The 17,160-nt window shown below is 34.4% G+C and overlaps 1 protein-coding gene across 49 annotated transcripts in view; it reads right to left on the reverse strand.

Annotated features, from left to right (window-relative positions):
• The window catches only part of LOC126716056 (putative disease resistance protein At3g14460), a 57,892-nt gene extending 41,318 nt beyond the window's left edge, over window positions 1-16,574 (reverse strand). For 4 of the 49 annotated variants that reach the window (XM_050417029.1, XM_050416993.1, XM_050417177.1 and 1 more), the window contains exons 1-3: window positions 12,619-16,573; window positions 12,228-12,407; window positions 5,929-5,961 (exon numbers count right to left, since the gene is read on the reverse strand). In XM_050417029.1, the coding sequence (XP_050272986.1) occupies window positions 12,366-12,407; window positions 12,619-16,437 (3,861 nt within the window). In that variant the 5' untranslated portion in view covers window positions 16,438-16,573 and the 3' untranslated portion in view covers window positions 5,929-5,961; window positions 12,228-12,365. Of the gene's footprint in view, window positions 1-1,733; window positions 1,991-2,138; window positions 2,205-2,401; window positions 2,893-5,014; window positions 5,137-5,406; window positions 5,532-5,928; window positions 5,962-6,055; window positions 6,183-7,816; window positions 7,906-8,176; window positions 8,297-9,094; window positions 9,128-9,222; window positions 9,350-9,443; window positions 9,883-10,307; window positions 10,433-11,103; window positions 11,230-12,100; window positions 12,134-12,227; window positions 12,408-12,618 lie in introns of those variants that run through there. The other 45 variants (XM_050417194.1, XM_050417231.1, XM_050417227.1 and 42 more) reach the window with 33 other exon arrangements.
• Between the last annotated feature and the right edge of the window lie 586 nt (window positions 16,575-17,160).

The raw sequence follows: 17,160 nt of genomic DNA on the forward strand, positions 1-17,160 counted from the left end.
TGTTGACAGTGAGCTCATGTCTTTTTTATTTTTGTTGTGTATGGACTGCTTATGCATGTATTAGGAACCACTGGTGCCTTGGGAGATTTAATAGTGTTGGTTATCTTATCTCCTGGAAATAACTTACAAAAAGAAAAAAAATTCCTGGAATTGAGACTCTATTAGGTGCTAGAGTCTCAATTAACACTTTGCTATGTGTTCTTGCTGAATTTAATCCCAAAGTTACCTCAAGGAATCATGTCTTCTGTCTATATTATTCTTCAATGGAAGTTGCAACTTTCAAGCTCAAAGCCTCACTAATAGAGTGACGAGTAACCTATTTTCCATGTATTAGTTTAGATTTACCTTCAACTTCATGGTATTGATGGTCCCAATCTTTTTGTTTTTCATATATATTGTTTTAAAAATAAAATCTAGTAACAACATTACTGGCTACTCAACCTGCTTAAATATGTAGTTCACCACCTTCCTAACAATAGTCAACTTCTTAGTAAACTCCTTGGTGAGTTCCTACAGTACTGAAACTTGCTCTTTCATTTTCAAAGAATAAAATTGTACGATCTTTTGACTATCTATAATTGTGATCGAATTTTTGGCTTGCTGGATGAGACAGTTGGTTACCTTTGTGGAAAAATCTGGAAAGCTGTTCCTTTATGTTTTATTTGGTGTCTTTGGAGAGAGTGAAATACTCAGATTTTTAGGGCTGTGCAACAGCTGTTGTGAAGCTCATTGTCCAAACCACTGTTTGTACTTCACCACTTTTGTCCAAAGTTGGACTCATTGTCCAAACCTTAAATTATTGCAACTCAATCCTATATCCTGGAGCTGCAATTGTATATTATGAGTGAATGACAAGACAAGGCTTATGCTACTTATAATTCTATAACCAGAACTATTTTAATCAGTCATCTTATATTCTTTTGGTTCAAATTTTTGCAGGTTAATGCTAGTGGACAATTTTGTGGGGGAAGCTGAAATTGTTGGACCAAAATGACTTTGAAAAGAACACAAATTACAGGCAGCAAGAAGATGGGGTGGGCTGTTAATTGACTGCTGAGTTGGAGAATGCAAGCTGGTAATGTGAAGAACATCGAGAGCTGAATAGGAGGATGTTCTGGAAATGTTTTGGATCTTCAACCTGGTGAATCCTTTTGGGATTTTTTTTTTTTTTTTTTTTTTTTTTGTTGTAAGTTGATGTACTTGAATATTAATGAAGTGCTAAGGCCTAATAGTTCAGGATTTAAAACCCCCATACCCATGACAGTGTATCGAATTATCAAAAAATTAATGAAATATTTCTTTGATAATTTAGTAATTTGTAAGGACATCATGATGTTTCTTGAGTCTTGAATAAGAAATTCAGGTGGTTTCATAATGGAGTATCCTTATCATGATTTCTTAGCACCTCTCAGATACCTGCTACCAAGCCCTCAATGACAGAAGTGGTGCAAATTCTGCAAGTCATTACGGCCCCAATATTGCATTAAGTCATTAAGACCACAATTTACAAGATTACACTTTTGTCTTCATCTGGATGTCATAGGCTTGTATATAGCATTTTTGTAACTATGTGGGGACAGTGGATGCTAAATTAGCTATATAATGTAGCACACTTATGCAAGCAAGGTGTAATTAGATACCTACAATAAGAATACCCAAAGAACCTACATTATGCACATAATAGTACATGTTAATGAACTCTAGTGGTAACTTCATATCCAAAAGGCAAAATCTTTAACAAAAATTCATCTTAACCATCTTCAATAACGTTGGATGTCAAAATTAATAAAGTTTACAAGAAAAATGTAAATTCAGCAAGTTACCAACACTTTGACATGGAGATTATAAAAAAAAAACTAAATATGCAACGACTGAATTATGCCAAAAAGTTTAAAGGAACTGCAAAAGCAAAAAGATGGTCCCTCCTTGGTCCTCTACATTCAATATCGCATACTCTATACGATGTTCACATGCGTTGTCCAATGCTTGCCTACAAAAATTATGAAAACACATATAAAACATAAATATGGCTAATTTGCACGTATAAAACTACATGTTATTTTGCACATTTTCTAGGTATAGAAGCAATTAAAAAAATATAAGGAAGAGAGGGAGTGAGAATAACAGGATCACAATACCTTTCTTTTGCATAAGGTAGCTCCAAAATAATAGGTACAACATTTGCATTTGTCTTCAAAATAATACTGTGGAAAATAGGAAGTTAGATTTAAGTGGGTAGATAGAATATCATGGAAGCTCATGAACTTCCAACTATGGAAAAAAGAATGAAGTAACTAGAATATCATGGAAGCTCATGAACTCCAAACAGAGGCCCAAGATATGTTAAGAGCTAAATATACATGCCAAATACTTTACCTATGATAATTGAATGCATGCTTACCTAGTTAGGAACATCACTGCTTGTTGATGTGCGAATCACATTCGGACATCTTCTGCGGTTATGACCCTCTGCATTACATTTTTGCTTGGGTTGACTCTCCCTCCAATCCATCTCATTCCTTATTCTTGTTGACATAGATCTACCTTTGTCTCGCAACATATCAGGGTCAGGGTACAACTTTGGGCTGGCAACCTCTCGCCACAGTGACTTATCCTTTGTCTCCTTTTATTTCAATAGGTGTGAAGACAATGCGATCATTGAAAACTACATGAGGAGAATGATATATAATTTTTATGTCATGGGACCGACGGTCCAAATCCAGCTCTTTCATAATTTTCTTTTTCAACTTTTTCAAATTGATCTCCCGTCGTTTTTTTAGCTGAATAATCTCTATCCTTTTACCAGGCCCTTCATACGTAACTCCATGAATCACATCACTGTGGGGCTCCCCACCATAATATAGATATAAATCAATTGAACCCATTACAAGCCTATTCAAAGTCAAATGAGTTTACTAAGAGTTAGTGACAAGTATAACACTTTTATCCGATATGAACTATAAAATATTATCTCCAAGCAAATATAAAGATAACATTGAAATTTTAATCAATTATAAACAACTGAAATTTTATTATCTCCAAGCAAATAGAAAATATAAACATTGTATGGTCCGCCAAGTAAAAATAACATTGTATGGTCCACCAAATATAACATTGGAGATAATATTTTTGAAATTTCCAAGCAAATTTTGTATGATTAACCAAGCACATATAAAATACTCTCTCCAAGCAAATAGAAATATTTGAATTTTTAATCTCAAGCAATTTTTTATATGGTCACTAACCCTTAAAAATTAAAATCTGTTACATTGCAAATAACCCATTACAAATAACAACACATTGCAAATAATAACATGTTAAACACATTACAAACAACAACCCATTTCACAAAAAAACTCATTACTCATTGCAAAGAACCCATTACAAAAAACAAATAACAACCATTTACAAATACATAAAAAAAAAAATAAATAAATAAAAGCACATTACAAACAACTAATTACTCATAAACCATAAAAAGTGGTATGTGAAAAATATATATCTACAAATGAAAAATTAATTCACCAGGCCTAACCAAAAAAATTTTGAAAAAGGTTTAGATATTTACCTAGTGGTTGAAGAAGAATGAAGCTTTTAATTTTGTAGAGATCAATGAAAGTTTGCTTTGAAGTAAAAAAAAGAGAGCTTGGGCGTGGGAAAGAATGAAAGTTGCATTTGAAGTAAAAAAAAATGGCGTGGGAGAGAGCTTGTCTATGTGTATTAGGCGTGGCAGAGAGCTGTTTGAGATATATTAGAGAGTAATAGGAAAGTTGAGACGGTTGGGTTAGTTGCTGGAATTTAATTGGAGCTCGAGTTTAGTAAACTCGAGTTCCAATTTTTTAAAATTTTTACCTACCTGGAACTCGAGTTTGCCAGACTCGAGCTCCAACGTAGTAAAATACTTTACCCAATAGGAACTCGAGTTTGAGAAACTCGAGTTCCATATGGTTTTTTTTTTTTTTTTTTTTTTAATTGCACGTCAGATTTATGTTGGTCGGACCGAGAGTCAGAAAGTTGAATATTGGGCTGGAATTCGAGTTTAAAAAACTCGAGTTCCAAAATCAGTCCAACTAACTAATTAGTTTGACGTGCATACTATTCACCAAAAAAATTTCTAAATTCAGTCTAAATAGCAAATTTTGCATAGCATCAGATGATGCAATTGGAATTAAACTAGGGAACATAAGATATACAAAATATCCTTCTCTATGGGGGTAATATATATCCTTTATGTTTTGATAAAATAAAAAAAAGCATTATGAAAAAATGAAAACTAGAGATATATATATCCTTTATATAGGACCAAAGCATTAAAATTCTAAAAGATTGAGCTATTAATCTAAACCCCACCTTAAAAATTAAAAAGCTCCCTTTCACTTTCTTAAATGCTTCAACTTTTCCTTGTGATGAATTTACTCCAAATGATGAATATCTACTTTCAAACGTCATAAAATCAACAAAAAGGAATTATGTTCAATGACTGAAGAAATCTTATTTTTAGGAACAAAGGATGAGTTTAAAAATTCTGCGTTTTGAAAATTTGCAAGAACCATTCAGCATGGATTTTTATTGGTTGCAATTATAGAACATTTAATTAGGCAAGAAAATCATTCAATACATTAACTATTTATAGAGCGAACATAATCGCATGTGATTAGTTAAGCCATTACATATTATTTCCATGAGCTACCAACAAATGGAGAATCATTCAACATCATGGGACATCACTGTTGAAATGTAATGAAGCCAAAAGCCAGTGAAATAGAATCCTTAGTAAAGAAAATATATAGGCACATCAAATCATTGAAAATATAAGTATGCAACTAGGAATATATTCAAAATTTTATGTAATGAATGAAAATGCTTTGGTATAGGTGAAATCTTTTCAAGTTTTGGGTCAAAGCCAATGTTTTCAATTCTGATTTCTTTCACATATGGTAAATTCTATTTAATTTCTCATTTAAAACAATAATGAATAAAAGGATGGCAATCAGAATCACATCAAAACACTGACCTGTATTGCTTCATCAAAACTTTGCCTCCCACAAATAGTCATTGACACTTTCTATTCTCAAAATTTTTATCAATTCTGCCCTACTTCCAATAGCCACGGAGTTTTCAAGAAATTAAGGTCTTCTGCATATATCACAGGGCAAATGTGAGAACTCCCTATACTATAAATTTGATTAAATGAATCTGTTTAGACTCCTTAGTCACGTGTATTCAACACTGATTTCATCTTAAGAGATTTCATTACTTGAATCTTGAAAAATGAATAAAAATCCTGAAAAACATTTGACATTTTCATTTCCAATTTCTTCCATATATGGTAAATTCTGTTTAATTTCCCATTTAAAACAATATTAAATAAAAGGATGGCAATCAAAATCACAATGAAACACTAACCTGCATTGCTCAATCAAAATATTGCCTCCCACAAATCGTCATTGGCGCTTTCCGTTCTCAAATTTTTTTTATCAATTCTGCCCTACTTTCCAACAGCCACGGAGTTTCGTAGAAATTAAGGTCGTCTGCATAATTCACATGGCAAATGTGAGAATTTCTCCCTATACTATAAATTTGATTAAATAAATCTGTTTGTCATCAAGACCCCTCTTTGGCCTTGTGATTTTTTCCAAGAAAAAGGAAACTAATAATAATAAAATATAGGCCTTTGGATTTTTTTTTTTTTCAATAAAATTGCATTTTAAAAGTAGGGAATATCTGCATCCTCAAATAGTGAGCTATGGGCAGTGGGTGATTTTTAAAATTGGCACTTTTAAAGAAAATTGTTTTTTCGAACTACAGGTTTTCACAACAACACTTTTCACAGATTTTACCAAACTCTCAATTAAGATTTTAAAAATCATGCTTTCAAAACCAAATGGACACCAATCATCAAGCATTTGGGTAAAAGAAGAATCTTACCAAGTGGTGAAATTAACCTTGCATACAGGGGATCTACATCAGTCAAATAAACATCATTTAACAAATGTTCAAAAAAATTTTCTTATTTTCTAATTGAGCAAATCATTAAATCATATGGGTACTTAACTGGTTCGCTAGAACAGGCAGCAATGCATGAATTTTGAGTTGCGCACTTTTCCATTTTCACTTTGAAAGCATTTGTTTAACAAAGAACAGGTAACTGAGCATGAATCCTGTCATACTTTTGGCAGCTTCTTCATTTATAGGAAAAAAAATAAAAAAATTAATTAATTAATTAATTAAAAAGAATGCAAGTAAAATCAAGAGCGGGGCAAGTAAAACAAATACCTGATTTGCTTTATTTGATGTGTTGTGCTCAATGATTTCTATGAAGGGGGTGTGAGCAATGTTGCGCCACTCTTTTCCCTTCTTCCTTTGCAATCGTTTCGTCAACAAAGGACATGTAATGATCTTTACGTTCGAGATTGTGACAGGCAGCCCCTCTCCTGGCATGTGCTTAAGCTTCGGGCAGTCTTCCAAGGGCAAATATTGAAGAGAGGTAAGGTGTTGAAACCCCTCGTTGTCCAACGTTCTCAAATTTCCAAATCCTACTTACAGACGGTCATGGAGTATCCAAGAAACTAGTGTCGTTTACATATTTCACAGGACAAATGTGAGAATTAGGGCCCGTTTGGTTTAGAGGTGTCTCAATTTTCATAACTCAGTTTTCAAAACCCATAACTCAAACTCAAAACTCATAACTCCCTACTCAAACCTCACCTTCACTCAAAAATTGCAAAACACATGTTTGGACTCAATTTTTAGTTACATATCTCTACAACTTTTCCCCAAAACCGTGGACCCCACCATTGGTGTTGCCTACTGTTGCTACCCGCGTCTCATTACTTCTCCGTGGAAGCCCATCTTCTTCTTTACTTCTCCCAAAAGAATGCACAGGAAACCCATAACCAAATCCCACATCGCTGAAGAAGAAGAAGAAGAACATAGAGGAAAAAAAACTGAAGCCAAAAAATGGAGCTCTAACCCACCTGTCTCACGATCTTGAGGTTCGCGTGTCTCACGATTCGGCTTGGGCTCAGTCCAACATCATTTCTTGAATCCCTTGTTGTCAGCAAAGCTTTCGATCTTGAGGTTCGCGTGTCTCACAATTCGGCCTGGGCTCAGTCCGAAGTCGTTTCTCGAATCCCTTGTCATCGGCAAAGCTTCCAATCTCGAGGTCCTCAGGTCTCACAATCTAGCCTGGGCTCAGTCTAACGTCGTTTCTCGAATCCCCTGTCACCGGTGAAGCTTCCGATCACAGAGAGAGCTCTGTGAGTTTTGGTTCAACTCTCTCACTCAGTGAGAAGAGAGAGCTCTGGGTAAAAGAAAAAAAAAACGAAGAAGGAGAAATGACAGAGAAGAACGGGTTGGAGAGAGACGTTACTTGATGGGACAAGTCATATCCCATTCTTTCTTGTTTCTTGTTTCCATCACTCTAACTCAAAAATTTTTGAGTTTTGAGTGATGGAAACACAATGTGAAAATCAAGCCAAACACAAATATTTGTGTGGGTCCCATGTGTTTTGATAACTCAGTTATGAGTTTTACGTGATATAATCCAAAATAGCTCTAAACCATACAGGCCCTTACTCTTTATACTATAAATTTGATTAAATGAATCTTTTTAGACTCCTTAGTCATATGTGTATTCAACAGTGATCTTGAGATTTCATTACTTAAATCTTGAAAAGCAAAAAAAATCCTGAAAATGTTTAACATTTTCAACTCCAATTTCTTTCGTACATGGTAAATTTTGTTTAATTTTTCATCACATTTAAAACAATAATGAATAAAAGGATGGCAATCAGAGTCACATTGAAAAATTGACCTGCATTGTTCAATCAAAACATTGCCACCCAGAAATTAGTTCAGCCTTACTTTCCAACAGCCACGAAGCTTTCAAGAAACTAAGGTCGTCTGCATATTTGACAAGGTAAATATGAGAATTACTTTCAATACTATAAATTTGATTAAATGAATCTGTTTAGACTCTTTAGTCACATGTGTATTCAACATTGGTCTCATCTAAGAGATTTCATTAATTGAATCTTGACAAGCATAAAAAATCTTGAAAATGTTTAATGTTTCCAATTCCAATTTCTTCATATATGATAAATTTTGTTTGATTTCCCATTTAACACAATAATGAATAAAAGGATGGCAATCAGAATCATAGTGAAACAGTGACCTACATTTCTCAATCTAAACATTGCCACCCACAAATAGTCACTGGCACTTTCCATTCTCAAATTTTTTATCAATTCTGCACTACTTCCAACAACCAGAGTTTTCAAGAAACTAAGGTCATCTGCATCTCTCATAGGGTAAATGTGAGAACTTCTCTCTATACAATAAAATGAATCTGTTTGGACTTCTTAGTCATGTGTATTCAACATTGATTTCATCTAAGAGATTTCATTACTTGAATTTTGAAAAGCAAAAAAATTTTTGAAAATGTTTAACTTTTTCATTTCCAATTTCTTTCATATATGGTCCATTCTAATTAATTTCCCATTTAAAACAATAATGAATAAAAGGATGGCAACAAAAATCACACTGAAACACTGACCTGCATTGCTCAATCTAAATATTCCACCCACAAATAGTTATTGGCGCTTTCCGTTCTCAAAATTTTTTTATCAATTCTGCCCTACTTTCCAACAGCCACAAAGTTTTCATGAAATTAAGGTTGTTTGCATATTTCAAAGGGCAAATGTGAGAATTATGCCCTATACTATAAATTTGATTAAATAAATCTGTTTGTCATCAAGAGCCCCTTTGGCCTTGTGATTTTTTTCAAGAAAAAGGAAAATAATAATAATAAAATATAGGCCTTTGGCTTTTGTTTATTTGTTTTTGTTTTTTTTTAAGAAAATTGCATTTTAAAACTAGGGAATATTTGCTTCCTCAAATTGTGAGCCATGGGGAGTGGGTGTTTTTTAAAATTGGCACTTTTAAAGAAAATTGTTTTTTCGTACTACAGATTTTCACAGCAGCAACACTTTTCACAGATTTTACCAAACCCCCAATTAAGATTTTAAAAATCATGCTTTCAAAACCAAATGGACACCAATCATCAAGCATTTGGGTAAAAGATGAACCTTACCAAGTGGTGAAATTAACCTTGCATAGGAGGGATCTACATCAGTCAAATAAACATCAGTTTAACAAATGTTCAAGCAATTTTTCTTATTTTCTAATTAAGCAAATCATTAAATCATATGGGTACTTAACTGGTTCGCTAGAACAGGTAGCAATGCATGAAGTATGAGTTGCGCACTTTTCCATTTTCACTTTGAAAGCATTTTTGTAACAAAGAACAGGTAACTGAGCATGAATCCTGTCATACTTTTGGCAGCTTCTTCATTTATAGGAAAAAAAATAAAAAATTTAATTAATTAATTAATTAAAAAGAATGCAAGTAAAATCAAGAGCGGGGCAAGTAAAACAAATACCTGATTTGCTTTATTTGATGTGTTGCGCTCAATGATTTCTATGAAGGGGGTGTGAGCAATGTTGCGCCACTCTTTTCCCTTCTTCCTTTGCAATCGTTTCGTCAACAAAGGACATGTAATGATCTTTACATTCGAGATTGTGACAGGCAGCCCCTCTCCTGGCATGTGCTTGAGCTTCGGGCAGTCTTCCAAGGACAAATATTGAAGAGAGGTAAGGTGTTGAAACCCCTCGTTGTCCAACGTTCTCAAATTTCCAAATCCTACTAGTGTGGACAAAAAGGATAGAAGGAGCAATGACATGCTGAGTCTTTTGAGCTGCCTGGAGTTAGGAAGACAATCTGCACCCACAGAGAGGTAATAACCCAAAGTAGACATATCCTCTGGAAAGGCTTCATGTCAATTCCAAAATGTAAAAGAGAGGTAGTCTTAGCCAGCCAATCTGCAACCACAGGTAGTTTGTGGCATCAGATGATGTAACTTGAATTAAACTAGGGAACGTAAGACATACAAAATATCCTTCTCTATGTGGTAATATATATCCTTATGTTTTGATAAACAGAATGCATTATCAGAAAAATAAAAACTAGAGATATATATATCCTTTATGTAGGACAAAGCATTAAATTCTAAAAGATTGAGCTACTATTCTAACTCCACCTTAAAAATTAAAAAGCTCTCTTTCACTTTCTTAAATGCTTCAACTTTTCCTTGTAATAAATTTACTCTAAATGATGAAAATCTACTTTCAAACATTCAACGTTTTCAATTCCAATTTCTTTCATATATGGTAAATTTTGTTTAATTTCCCATTTAAAAAAACAATGAATAAAAGGGTGGCAATTAGAATCACAATGAAACACTGACTTGCATTACTCAATCAAAACATTGACTCCCAAAAATAGTCATTGGCACTTTCCATTTTAAAATTTTTTTATCAATTCTGCCCCTACTTCCCGAAAGTCATGGAGTATCCAAGAAACTAAGGTCGTCTACATATTTCACAAGACAAATGTGAGAATTACTCTCTACACTATAAATTTGATTAAATGAATCTTTTTAGACTCCTTAGTCATGTGTATCCAACAGTGATCTTGGGTTTTCATTACTTGAATCTTGAAAAGCAAAAAAAAAATCCTAAAAATATACGTTTTCAACTCCAATTTCTTTCATATATGGTAGATTTTTTTTTTTTTTTAATTTCTCATCACATTAAAAACAATAATGAATAAAAGGATGGCAATCAAAATCACATTGAAAAACTGACTTGCATTGTTCAATCAAAACATTGCCACCCAAGAATAGTCATTGGCACTTTCCATTCTAAATTTTCTTTTATTAGTTCAGCCTTACTTTCCAACAGCCACGGAGCTTCCAAGAAACTAAGGTCGTTTGCATATTTGACAAGGCAAATGTGAGAATTACTCTCAATACTATAAATTTGATTAAATGAATTTGTTTAGAGTCTTTAGTCACATGTGTATTCAACACTGATCTCATCTAAGAGATTTCATTAATTGAATCTTGAAAAGCAGAAAAAATCCTGAAAATGTTTAACGTTTCCAATTCCAATTTCTTCATATATGGTAAATTTTGTTTGATTTCCCATTTAACACAATAATGAATAAAAGGATGGAAATCAGAATCATAGTGAAACAGTGACCTGCATTTCTCAATCTAAACATTGCCACCCATAAATAGTCATTGGCACTTTCCATTCTCAAATTTTTTATCAATTCTGCACTACTTCCAAATCCAATGGCCAGAGTTTTCAAGAAACTAAGGTCGTCTGCATATTTCACAGGGCAAATGTGAGAACTACTCACTATACAATAAATTTGATTAGATGAATCTGTTTGGACTCCTTAGTCACATGTATTCAACATTGATTTCATCTAAGAGATTTCATTACTTGAATCTTGAAAAGCAAAAAAACATTCTGAAAACGTTTAACGTTTTCAATTCCAATTTCTTTCATATATGGTAAATTCTATTTAATTTCCCATTTAAAACAATAATGAATAAAAGGATGGCAACCAGAATCACAGTGAAACACTGACCTGCATTGCTCAATCTAAATATTCCTCTCACAAATTGTTATTGGCGCTTTCCTTTCTCAAATTTTTTTTTTTTTTTTTTTTTTTTTTTTTTTTTTTTTTTTTATCAATTCTACCCTACTTTCCAACAGCAACAAATTTTTCATGAAATTAAGGTCGACTGCATATTTCACAGGGAAAATTTGAGAATTACGCCCTATACTATAAATTTAATTAAATAAATCTATTTGTCATCAAGAGCCCCCTTTGGCCTTGTGATTTTTTTCAAGAAAAAGGAAAATAATAATAAATAAATATTGGCCTTTGGCTTTTGTTTTTTGTTTTGTGTTTTGTTTTGTTTTGTTTTTTTGCTTTTTTGTTTTTTTAAGAAAAATGCATTTTAAAACTAGGGAATATCTACATCCTCAAATTGTGAGCCATGGGGAGTGGGTGTTTTTTAAAATTGCCACTTTTAAAGAAAATTGTTTTTTCGTACTACAGATTTTCACAGCAACAACACTTATCACAGATTTTACCAAACCCTCAATTAAGATTTTAAAAATCATGCTTTCAAAACCAAATGGACACCAATCATGAAGCATTTGGGTAAAAGAAGAATCTTACCAAGTGGTGAAATTAACCTTGCATACAGGGGATCTACATCAGTCAAATAAACATCATTTAACAAATGTTCAAGAAATTTTTCTTATTTTCTAATTGAGCAAATCATTAAATCATATGGGTACTTAACTGGTTCGCTAGAACAGGCAGCAATGCATGAATTTTGAGTTGCGCACTTTTCCATTTTCACTTTGAAAGCATTTGTTTATCAAAGAACAGGTAACTGAGCATGAATCCTGTCATACTTTTGGCAGCTTCTTCACAGAAATCAAGAGAGAAATGTTCTTCTCGATTCACCATCGATGGACAACTTCATGAGCCCAACATTGTAAAAAAGCGAATCAGACAAAGAATTAACAAAGAGTCCAAGAAATCGTTTATGATTAGTAGTATTTTTTCATTCATATATAATTAATAGACAATTTATAAAAAAAAAAAAAAAAAAAAAAAAAAAAAAAACCCAATAAATAAATTAAAAAGAATGCAAGTAAAATCAAGAGCGAGGCAAGTAAAATGAATACCTGATTGCGCTCAATGATTTCTATGAAGGGGGTGTGAGCAATGTTGCTCCACTCTTTTCCCTTCTTCCTTTGCAATCGTTTCGTCAACAAAGGACATGTAATGATCTTTACGTTCGAGATTGTGACAGGCAGCCCCTCTTCTGGCATGTGCTTGAGCTTCGGGCAGTCTTCCAAGGACAAATATTGAAGAGAGTTAAGGTGTTGAAACCCGTTGTTGTCCAACGTTCTCAAATTTCCAAATCCAGTGATGTAAAGATGGGTAACAGTTGTGGGCAGTAAATACTCCTCCGGAAAGGACTCCACATCCCAGCAACCACGATCATAATTTATGAATGCTAATCTTTTAAGAGACTGCAGTCTTTGCAAGCCCCACTCCATTCTATTGCAAATTAGTTTTTTGCAGTCGCTGATTCTTAAAGAAATTAGATTGGATGGCAGACCACCTTTCGGAAAAGACTCAATTTGTGGACAATTAATGATATCCAAAAATTGAAGAGACGGGAGAAACGCGTGCATGTTTTCTGGGAGTGAATTGAGAAGAGAGCAATTACTGACTTCTAATTCTGAGAGATTGGGGACCGACAATCCTCCACTGGGAAAAGCTACAAAATGAGGGCAATTTTTGATTTTCAACCGTAGGAGATCAGTTAGGTGATGTCCCTCCGAAACTGAAAGGGACTCCATGTTCCTACACCCTTCGATTACGAGATAACGAAGCTTCGGGAAGATGTCCAATGGAAATGACTTCAGAGGATTACAGCTATATTCTATAATCAGTCCGACAAGGGAAGAATAGCAGGGGTACATCGGGAATTCCAATTCCTTACAATTACGGATAAAAAGATATTTTAGTGTAGTGGGACTGGATAGACCACCACGAGGAAGAGACTTGAGCACAGGAAATTCAGAGATAAATAACTTTTCAACAGAGTGGTTGTGGTCCATCACTCCCTCTGGCAGAGACTCCAGGTTTTCGAATCCGATTATTGTGAGGTCGTGCAACGTGGGTGGCAATTTTTTCAACAACTCAACATTACAATTCCTTACTACTAATTTACGAATAAAAGGAGCAGTAGGGAGAGAAGTCTCAAGCTGTTCACATTCCTCAATCCCAAGTTCGGTTAAAGAAGGTAGGTGCTTGGGCAAGCTTCCACTTAGTTTTGGACATTCTTCAAGATAAAGCTCTTGGAGACTCGGAAAAGCTTCTTCATCTTTGCCTTCTTTGTGATAAGGAGACCATTCCTCCCACTTCGACATTGCCTTAAATCTCAATATTTTCAGTGATTGAAATGGTGTAGCAGTATAAGAACCGCTACCATAAAAGTTAGCATCCACGGTAACAACTTCATCAAACCCAAAAACGAAGAGGTCAAGAAGAGAGGGGAGTTGTCCAAGTGATGGCAAACTAGAGCAATTTCTACAAGAGTTTAGATGAACAACGGTTATATTTGAAAATGAACTATCTCCAACCCAATTTGGAAAGCTTGTGTCATTGTAATTCTTGATAACAAGCATTGTTAAGCTCGTATGAGGCTGCAGATTGTTGAGTACGTCTCTTTCACTTCGAGAAATAACATCATTGGCAGCATCCCACTCCAATGTTAGCTCCTTAAGGTGCTCCTTATCCTTCAACTTTGCTTCCAAAGCATTAGTCGAGTTTATCACATTCTGGAGATTCGATATCACAATGACTCCTCGAAGATTTGAAAGTTTTCCTAACTCTTCAATTCGGAATCCAATGTCCTTGCCGACAACAAATTTGGTCAAAGTCTGAAGACATTGTAAACGACCCATATGTATTGGCATATTTTTAATGCTAGTTCCACTAATATAAAGATGACGCAAATTAATGAGATTTCTCATATTTCTTGGCAACTTAACTAGAAATTTGCATCCTGATAAATTCAACGTTTGTAAGTTGGGCAACATACATGTAGACTTAGGCAATTTCTCAATCCCAGTAAAAGAGACATCTAAATAGCGTAGATGTTTGAAATCTCCAATTAACTCTGGCAACTCTATATTACAATAATGTGAAAGAGAGAGCACACGTAAGAATCTTAGTGTCAATAATAGATCATGTTGTACCTTTTTTGTTAAGTAGAACTTCAAAACCTTATTATCTTCATCTTTGTCTTCTTTTTTCATTTCTAACGCAATGAAGGTGCGTAAATTTTTAGCTTTGCACAAAGCTGTAAACTTCTCTGGGATGTCATACGTGGTTCTTAAGTAGGAAAAATGACGAGTTTTTTCTATAATTTTGTTTGTGTTATCCCCTTCTGATCTAAAACAAAATTTGCCAGATACAGATTTAGCTAAATCATGGACTAGGTCATGCATTAGAAAGCACAATTTGTTTCCATTTGATCGTTGTAAAAGTGACCTTGATACTAAATCAAGGAAGTACTCAGCACCTATATCTTCCATTTCTTCATTCTTGTTGTGTTGTTGCAAGAAGCCCTCTCCCATCCACAACTGAACAAGTTCTTCCATTTTGAATAGATAATTCTTTGGGAAGATCGAACAATATGCAAAACATCGCTTTAAATGTGAGGGTAGGTAATTGTAACTTAATCTTAAAGCTGGAAGAACATTACCCCCATCGTTAGGCAGACTCCAAATTTCGCTTTTCAAAATTTTATTCCATTCCTCTACATCTAATTTAGAGTGCAATAGACAACCGAGTGCTTTTGCTGCCAATGGCAGACCGTCACACTTCTTAATGATTTCTTCACCAATTCTCTCTAATTCAGGATATGCATTAGATTTTCCATTTTCAAAGGCATGATTTGCAAATAATAGCCAACAATCTTCTTCTGATAATTTATTAAGATTAAAAATTTGAATAGGGCGCATGATCAATGCAACACTTCTGTTGCGTGTTGTCACTATAATTCTACTTCCCGATGTTCCATATTTAAAGGGAATACTCAAGAGAGCCCAATCATCATAATTTTCATTCCATACATCATCAAGAATCAGTAAACATTTCTTTCCCATCAAATAATTCTTCAATTCAGTTTGGATCTTATTGAAGTCAGTGTGATCATGTTTTTGTGGACTGACAGACTCAAGAATTTTTTTAGTTATCTTAGGAACGTCAAATTCTTCTGAAACACAAACCCATGCTTTAAGGCTGAAATGTTCTATGATTTTTTGGTTGTTGTAGATTTGACGAGCAAGGGTTGTCTTTCCAACCCCACCCATGCCCACAATGGGAATCACTCCAGTTGAGTGGTTGTTGCTTGCTACATCGTTTGAGAGCAGCAAGTTGACTATTGCCTTTTCATCATCATCCCTACCGTAAATTATAGTTTCTGGATCTACCAGAGAAGTTGTGGGCACTCTTTGGGAAGATCTCCCTTCAACACCTTCTCTCAGACCTATAGCATTTATTTGTGAATCTAGATTTTCCAGCTTATCTACGACTTCTTGTATCTTTGATTCTAGTTTTCTCCCAAACTGATCAAATGAAGTAGAGATGAAGTTACGTACCTTACTCGTACGGGTTACAAAATCAGCTTCCACTTGGCACCGCAAAGCTTCAGTAGCGATCTCATCCAAAAGGTCCTCTGCGTGATAGACAGCATCCTTAAGCTCATCAACCCACTCTTTGACATTTGTGTCTGTGATTTCCTTTTCCTCTGCGTCATTGAGCACTTTGTTAAGGGTAAGACACCATGTCTTCAGCTTTGTTAGTAGTGTAGCAGGGACTTTTCTTCCTCGGATGAACTTCACGACCTCCTGAGATGCCATCCTGTCAAATAACACTTGAAGGGTTGCAGACAGAAATGCTCCTCCTACTAGGGTCGCAGCCATGTTTTTCTTTTCTTTTCTCAATGGAAAGAATTTGACAAAATGAGTAACTCCAGGAAGCTAAAAGAGATTGGTTTTTGCTTGTGGTGTGAAAGCCTGTGCAGTTCTTAGTTCTTATACCACATTTAAGTAGATGCAGTTCTAGCCATTAGATTAGGTTCATGCATTCGTAGTTGCACATGGGACCACCTTACCGCGTGGTTGAACCTAATCTAATGGCTAGAACTGCATCTACTTAAATGTGGTATAAGAACTAAGAACTGCACAGGCTTTCACACCACAAGCAAAAACCAATCTCTATTACTTTAACTCTACGGTGAATGCTTTTTGACAAAATGTAATCTTTTGACCTCACATTGTTAATAATTCAACAATGTGAAAGCCCCAGCCATGCTTTCTTGTTAAACCAAAAAAAAAAAAAAAAAACGCAATGGGTGCCAGAAGTGGGAAGGAGGATATAGGCAGTTGTTTAACTATGTGTTTTCAGTTTTTAAGTTGTTTAACTATGTGTTTTCAGTTTTTAAACAATACAAGCAAATCTTTTTTTATGTTTCTCAACTAAATACAAAGTGTATGCCAACTTTTGTGGGAGAATTTTTTGAATTGGTAATTTCACCATAAATATATCCCAGAAAAAATGACAAGGCAGTTGTGATTTTCACTTCTCGAAACTTAAAACTAAGGTCCTCCTCAAAATATGTTTGAATTTGTTTGAATAACGTGGGC

Source organism: Quercus robur, chromosome 1, assembly GCF_932294415.1.
Source record: "Quercus robur chromosome 1, dhQueRobu3.1, whole genome shotgun sequence".
Classification (NCBI taxonomy): Eukaryota; Viridiplantae; Streptophyta; class Magnoliopsida; order Fagales; family Fagaceae; genus Quercus; species Quercus robur.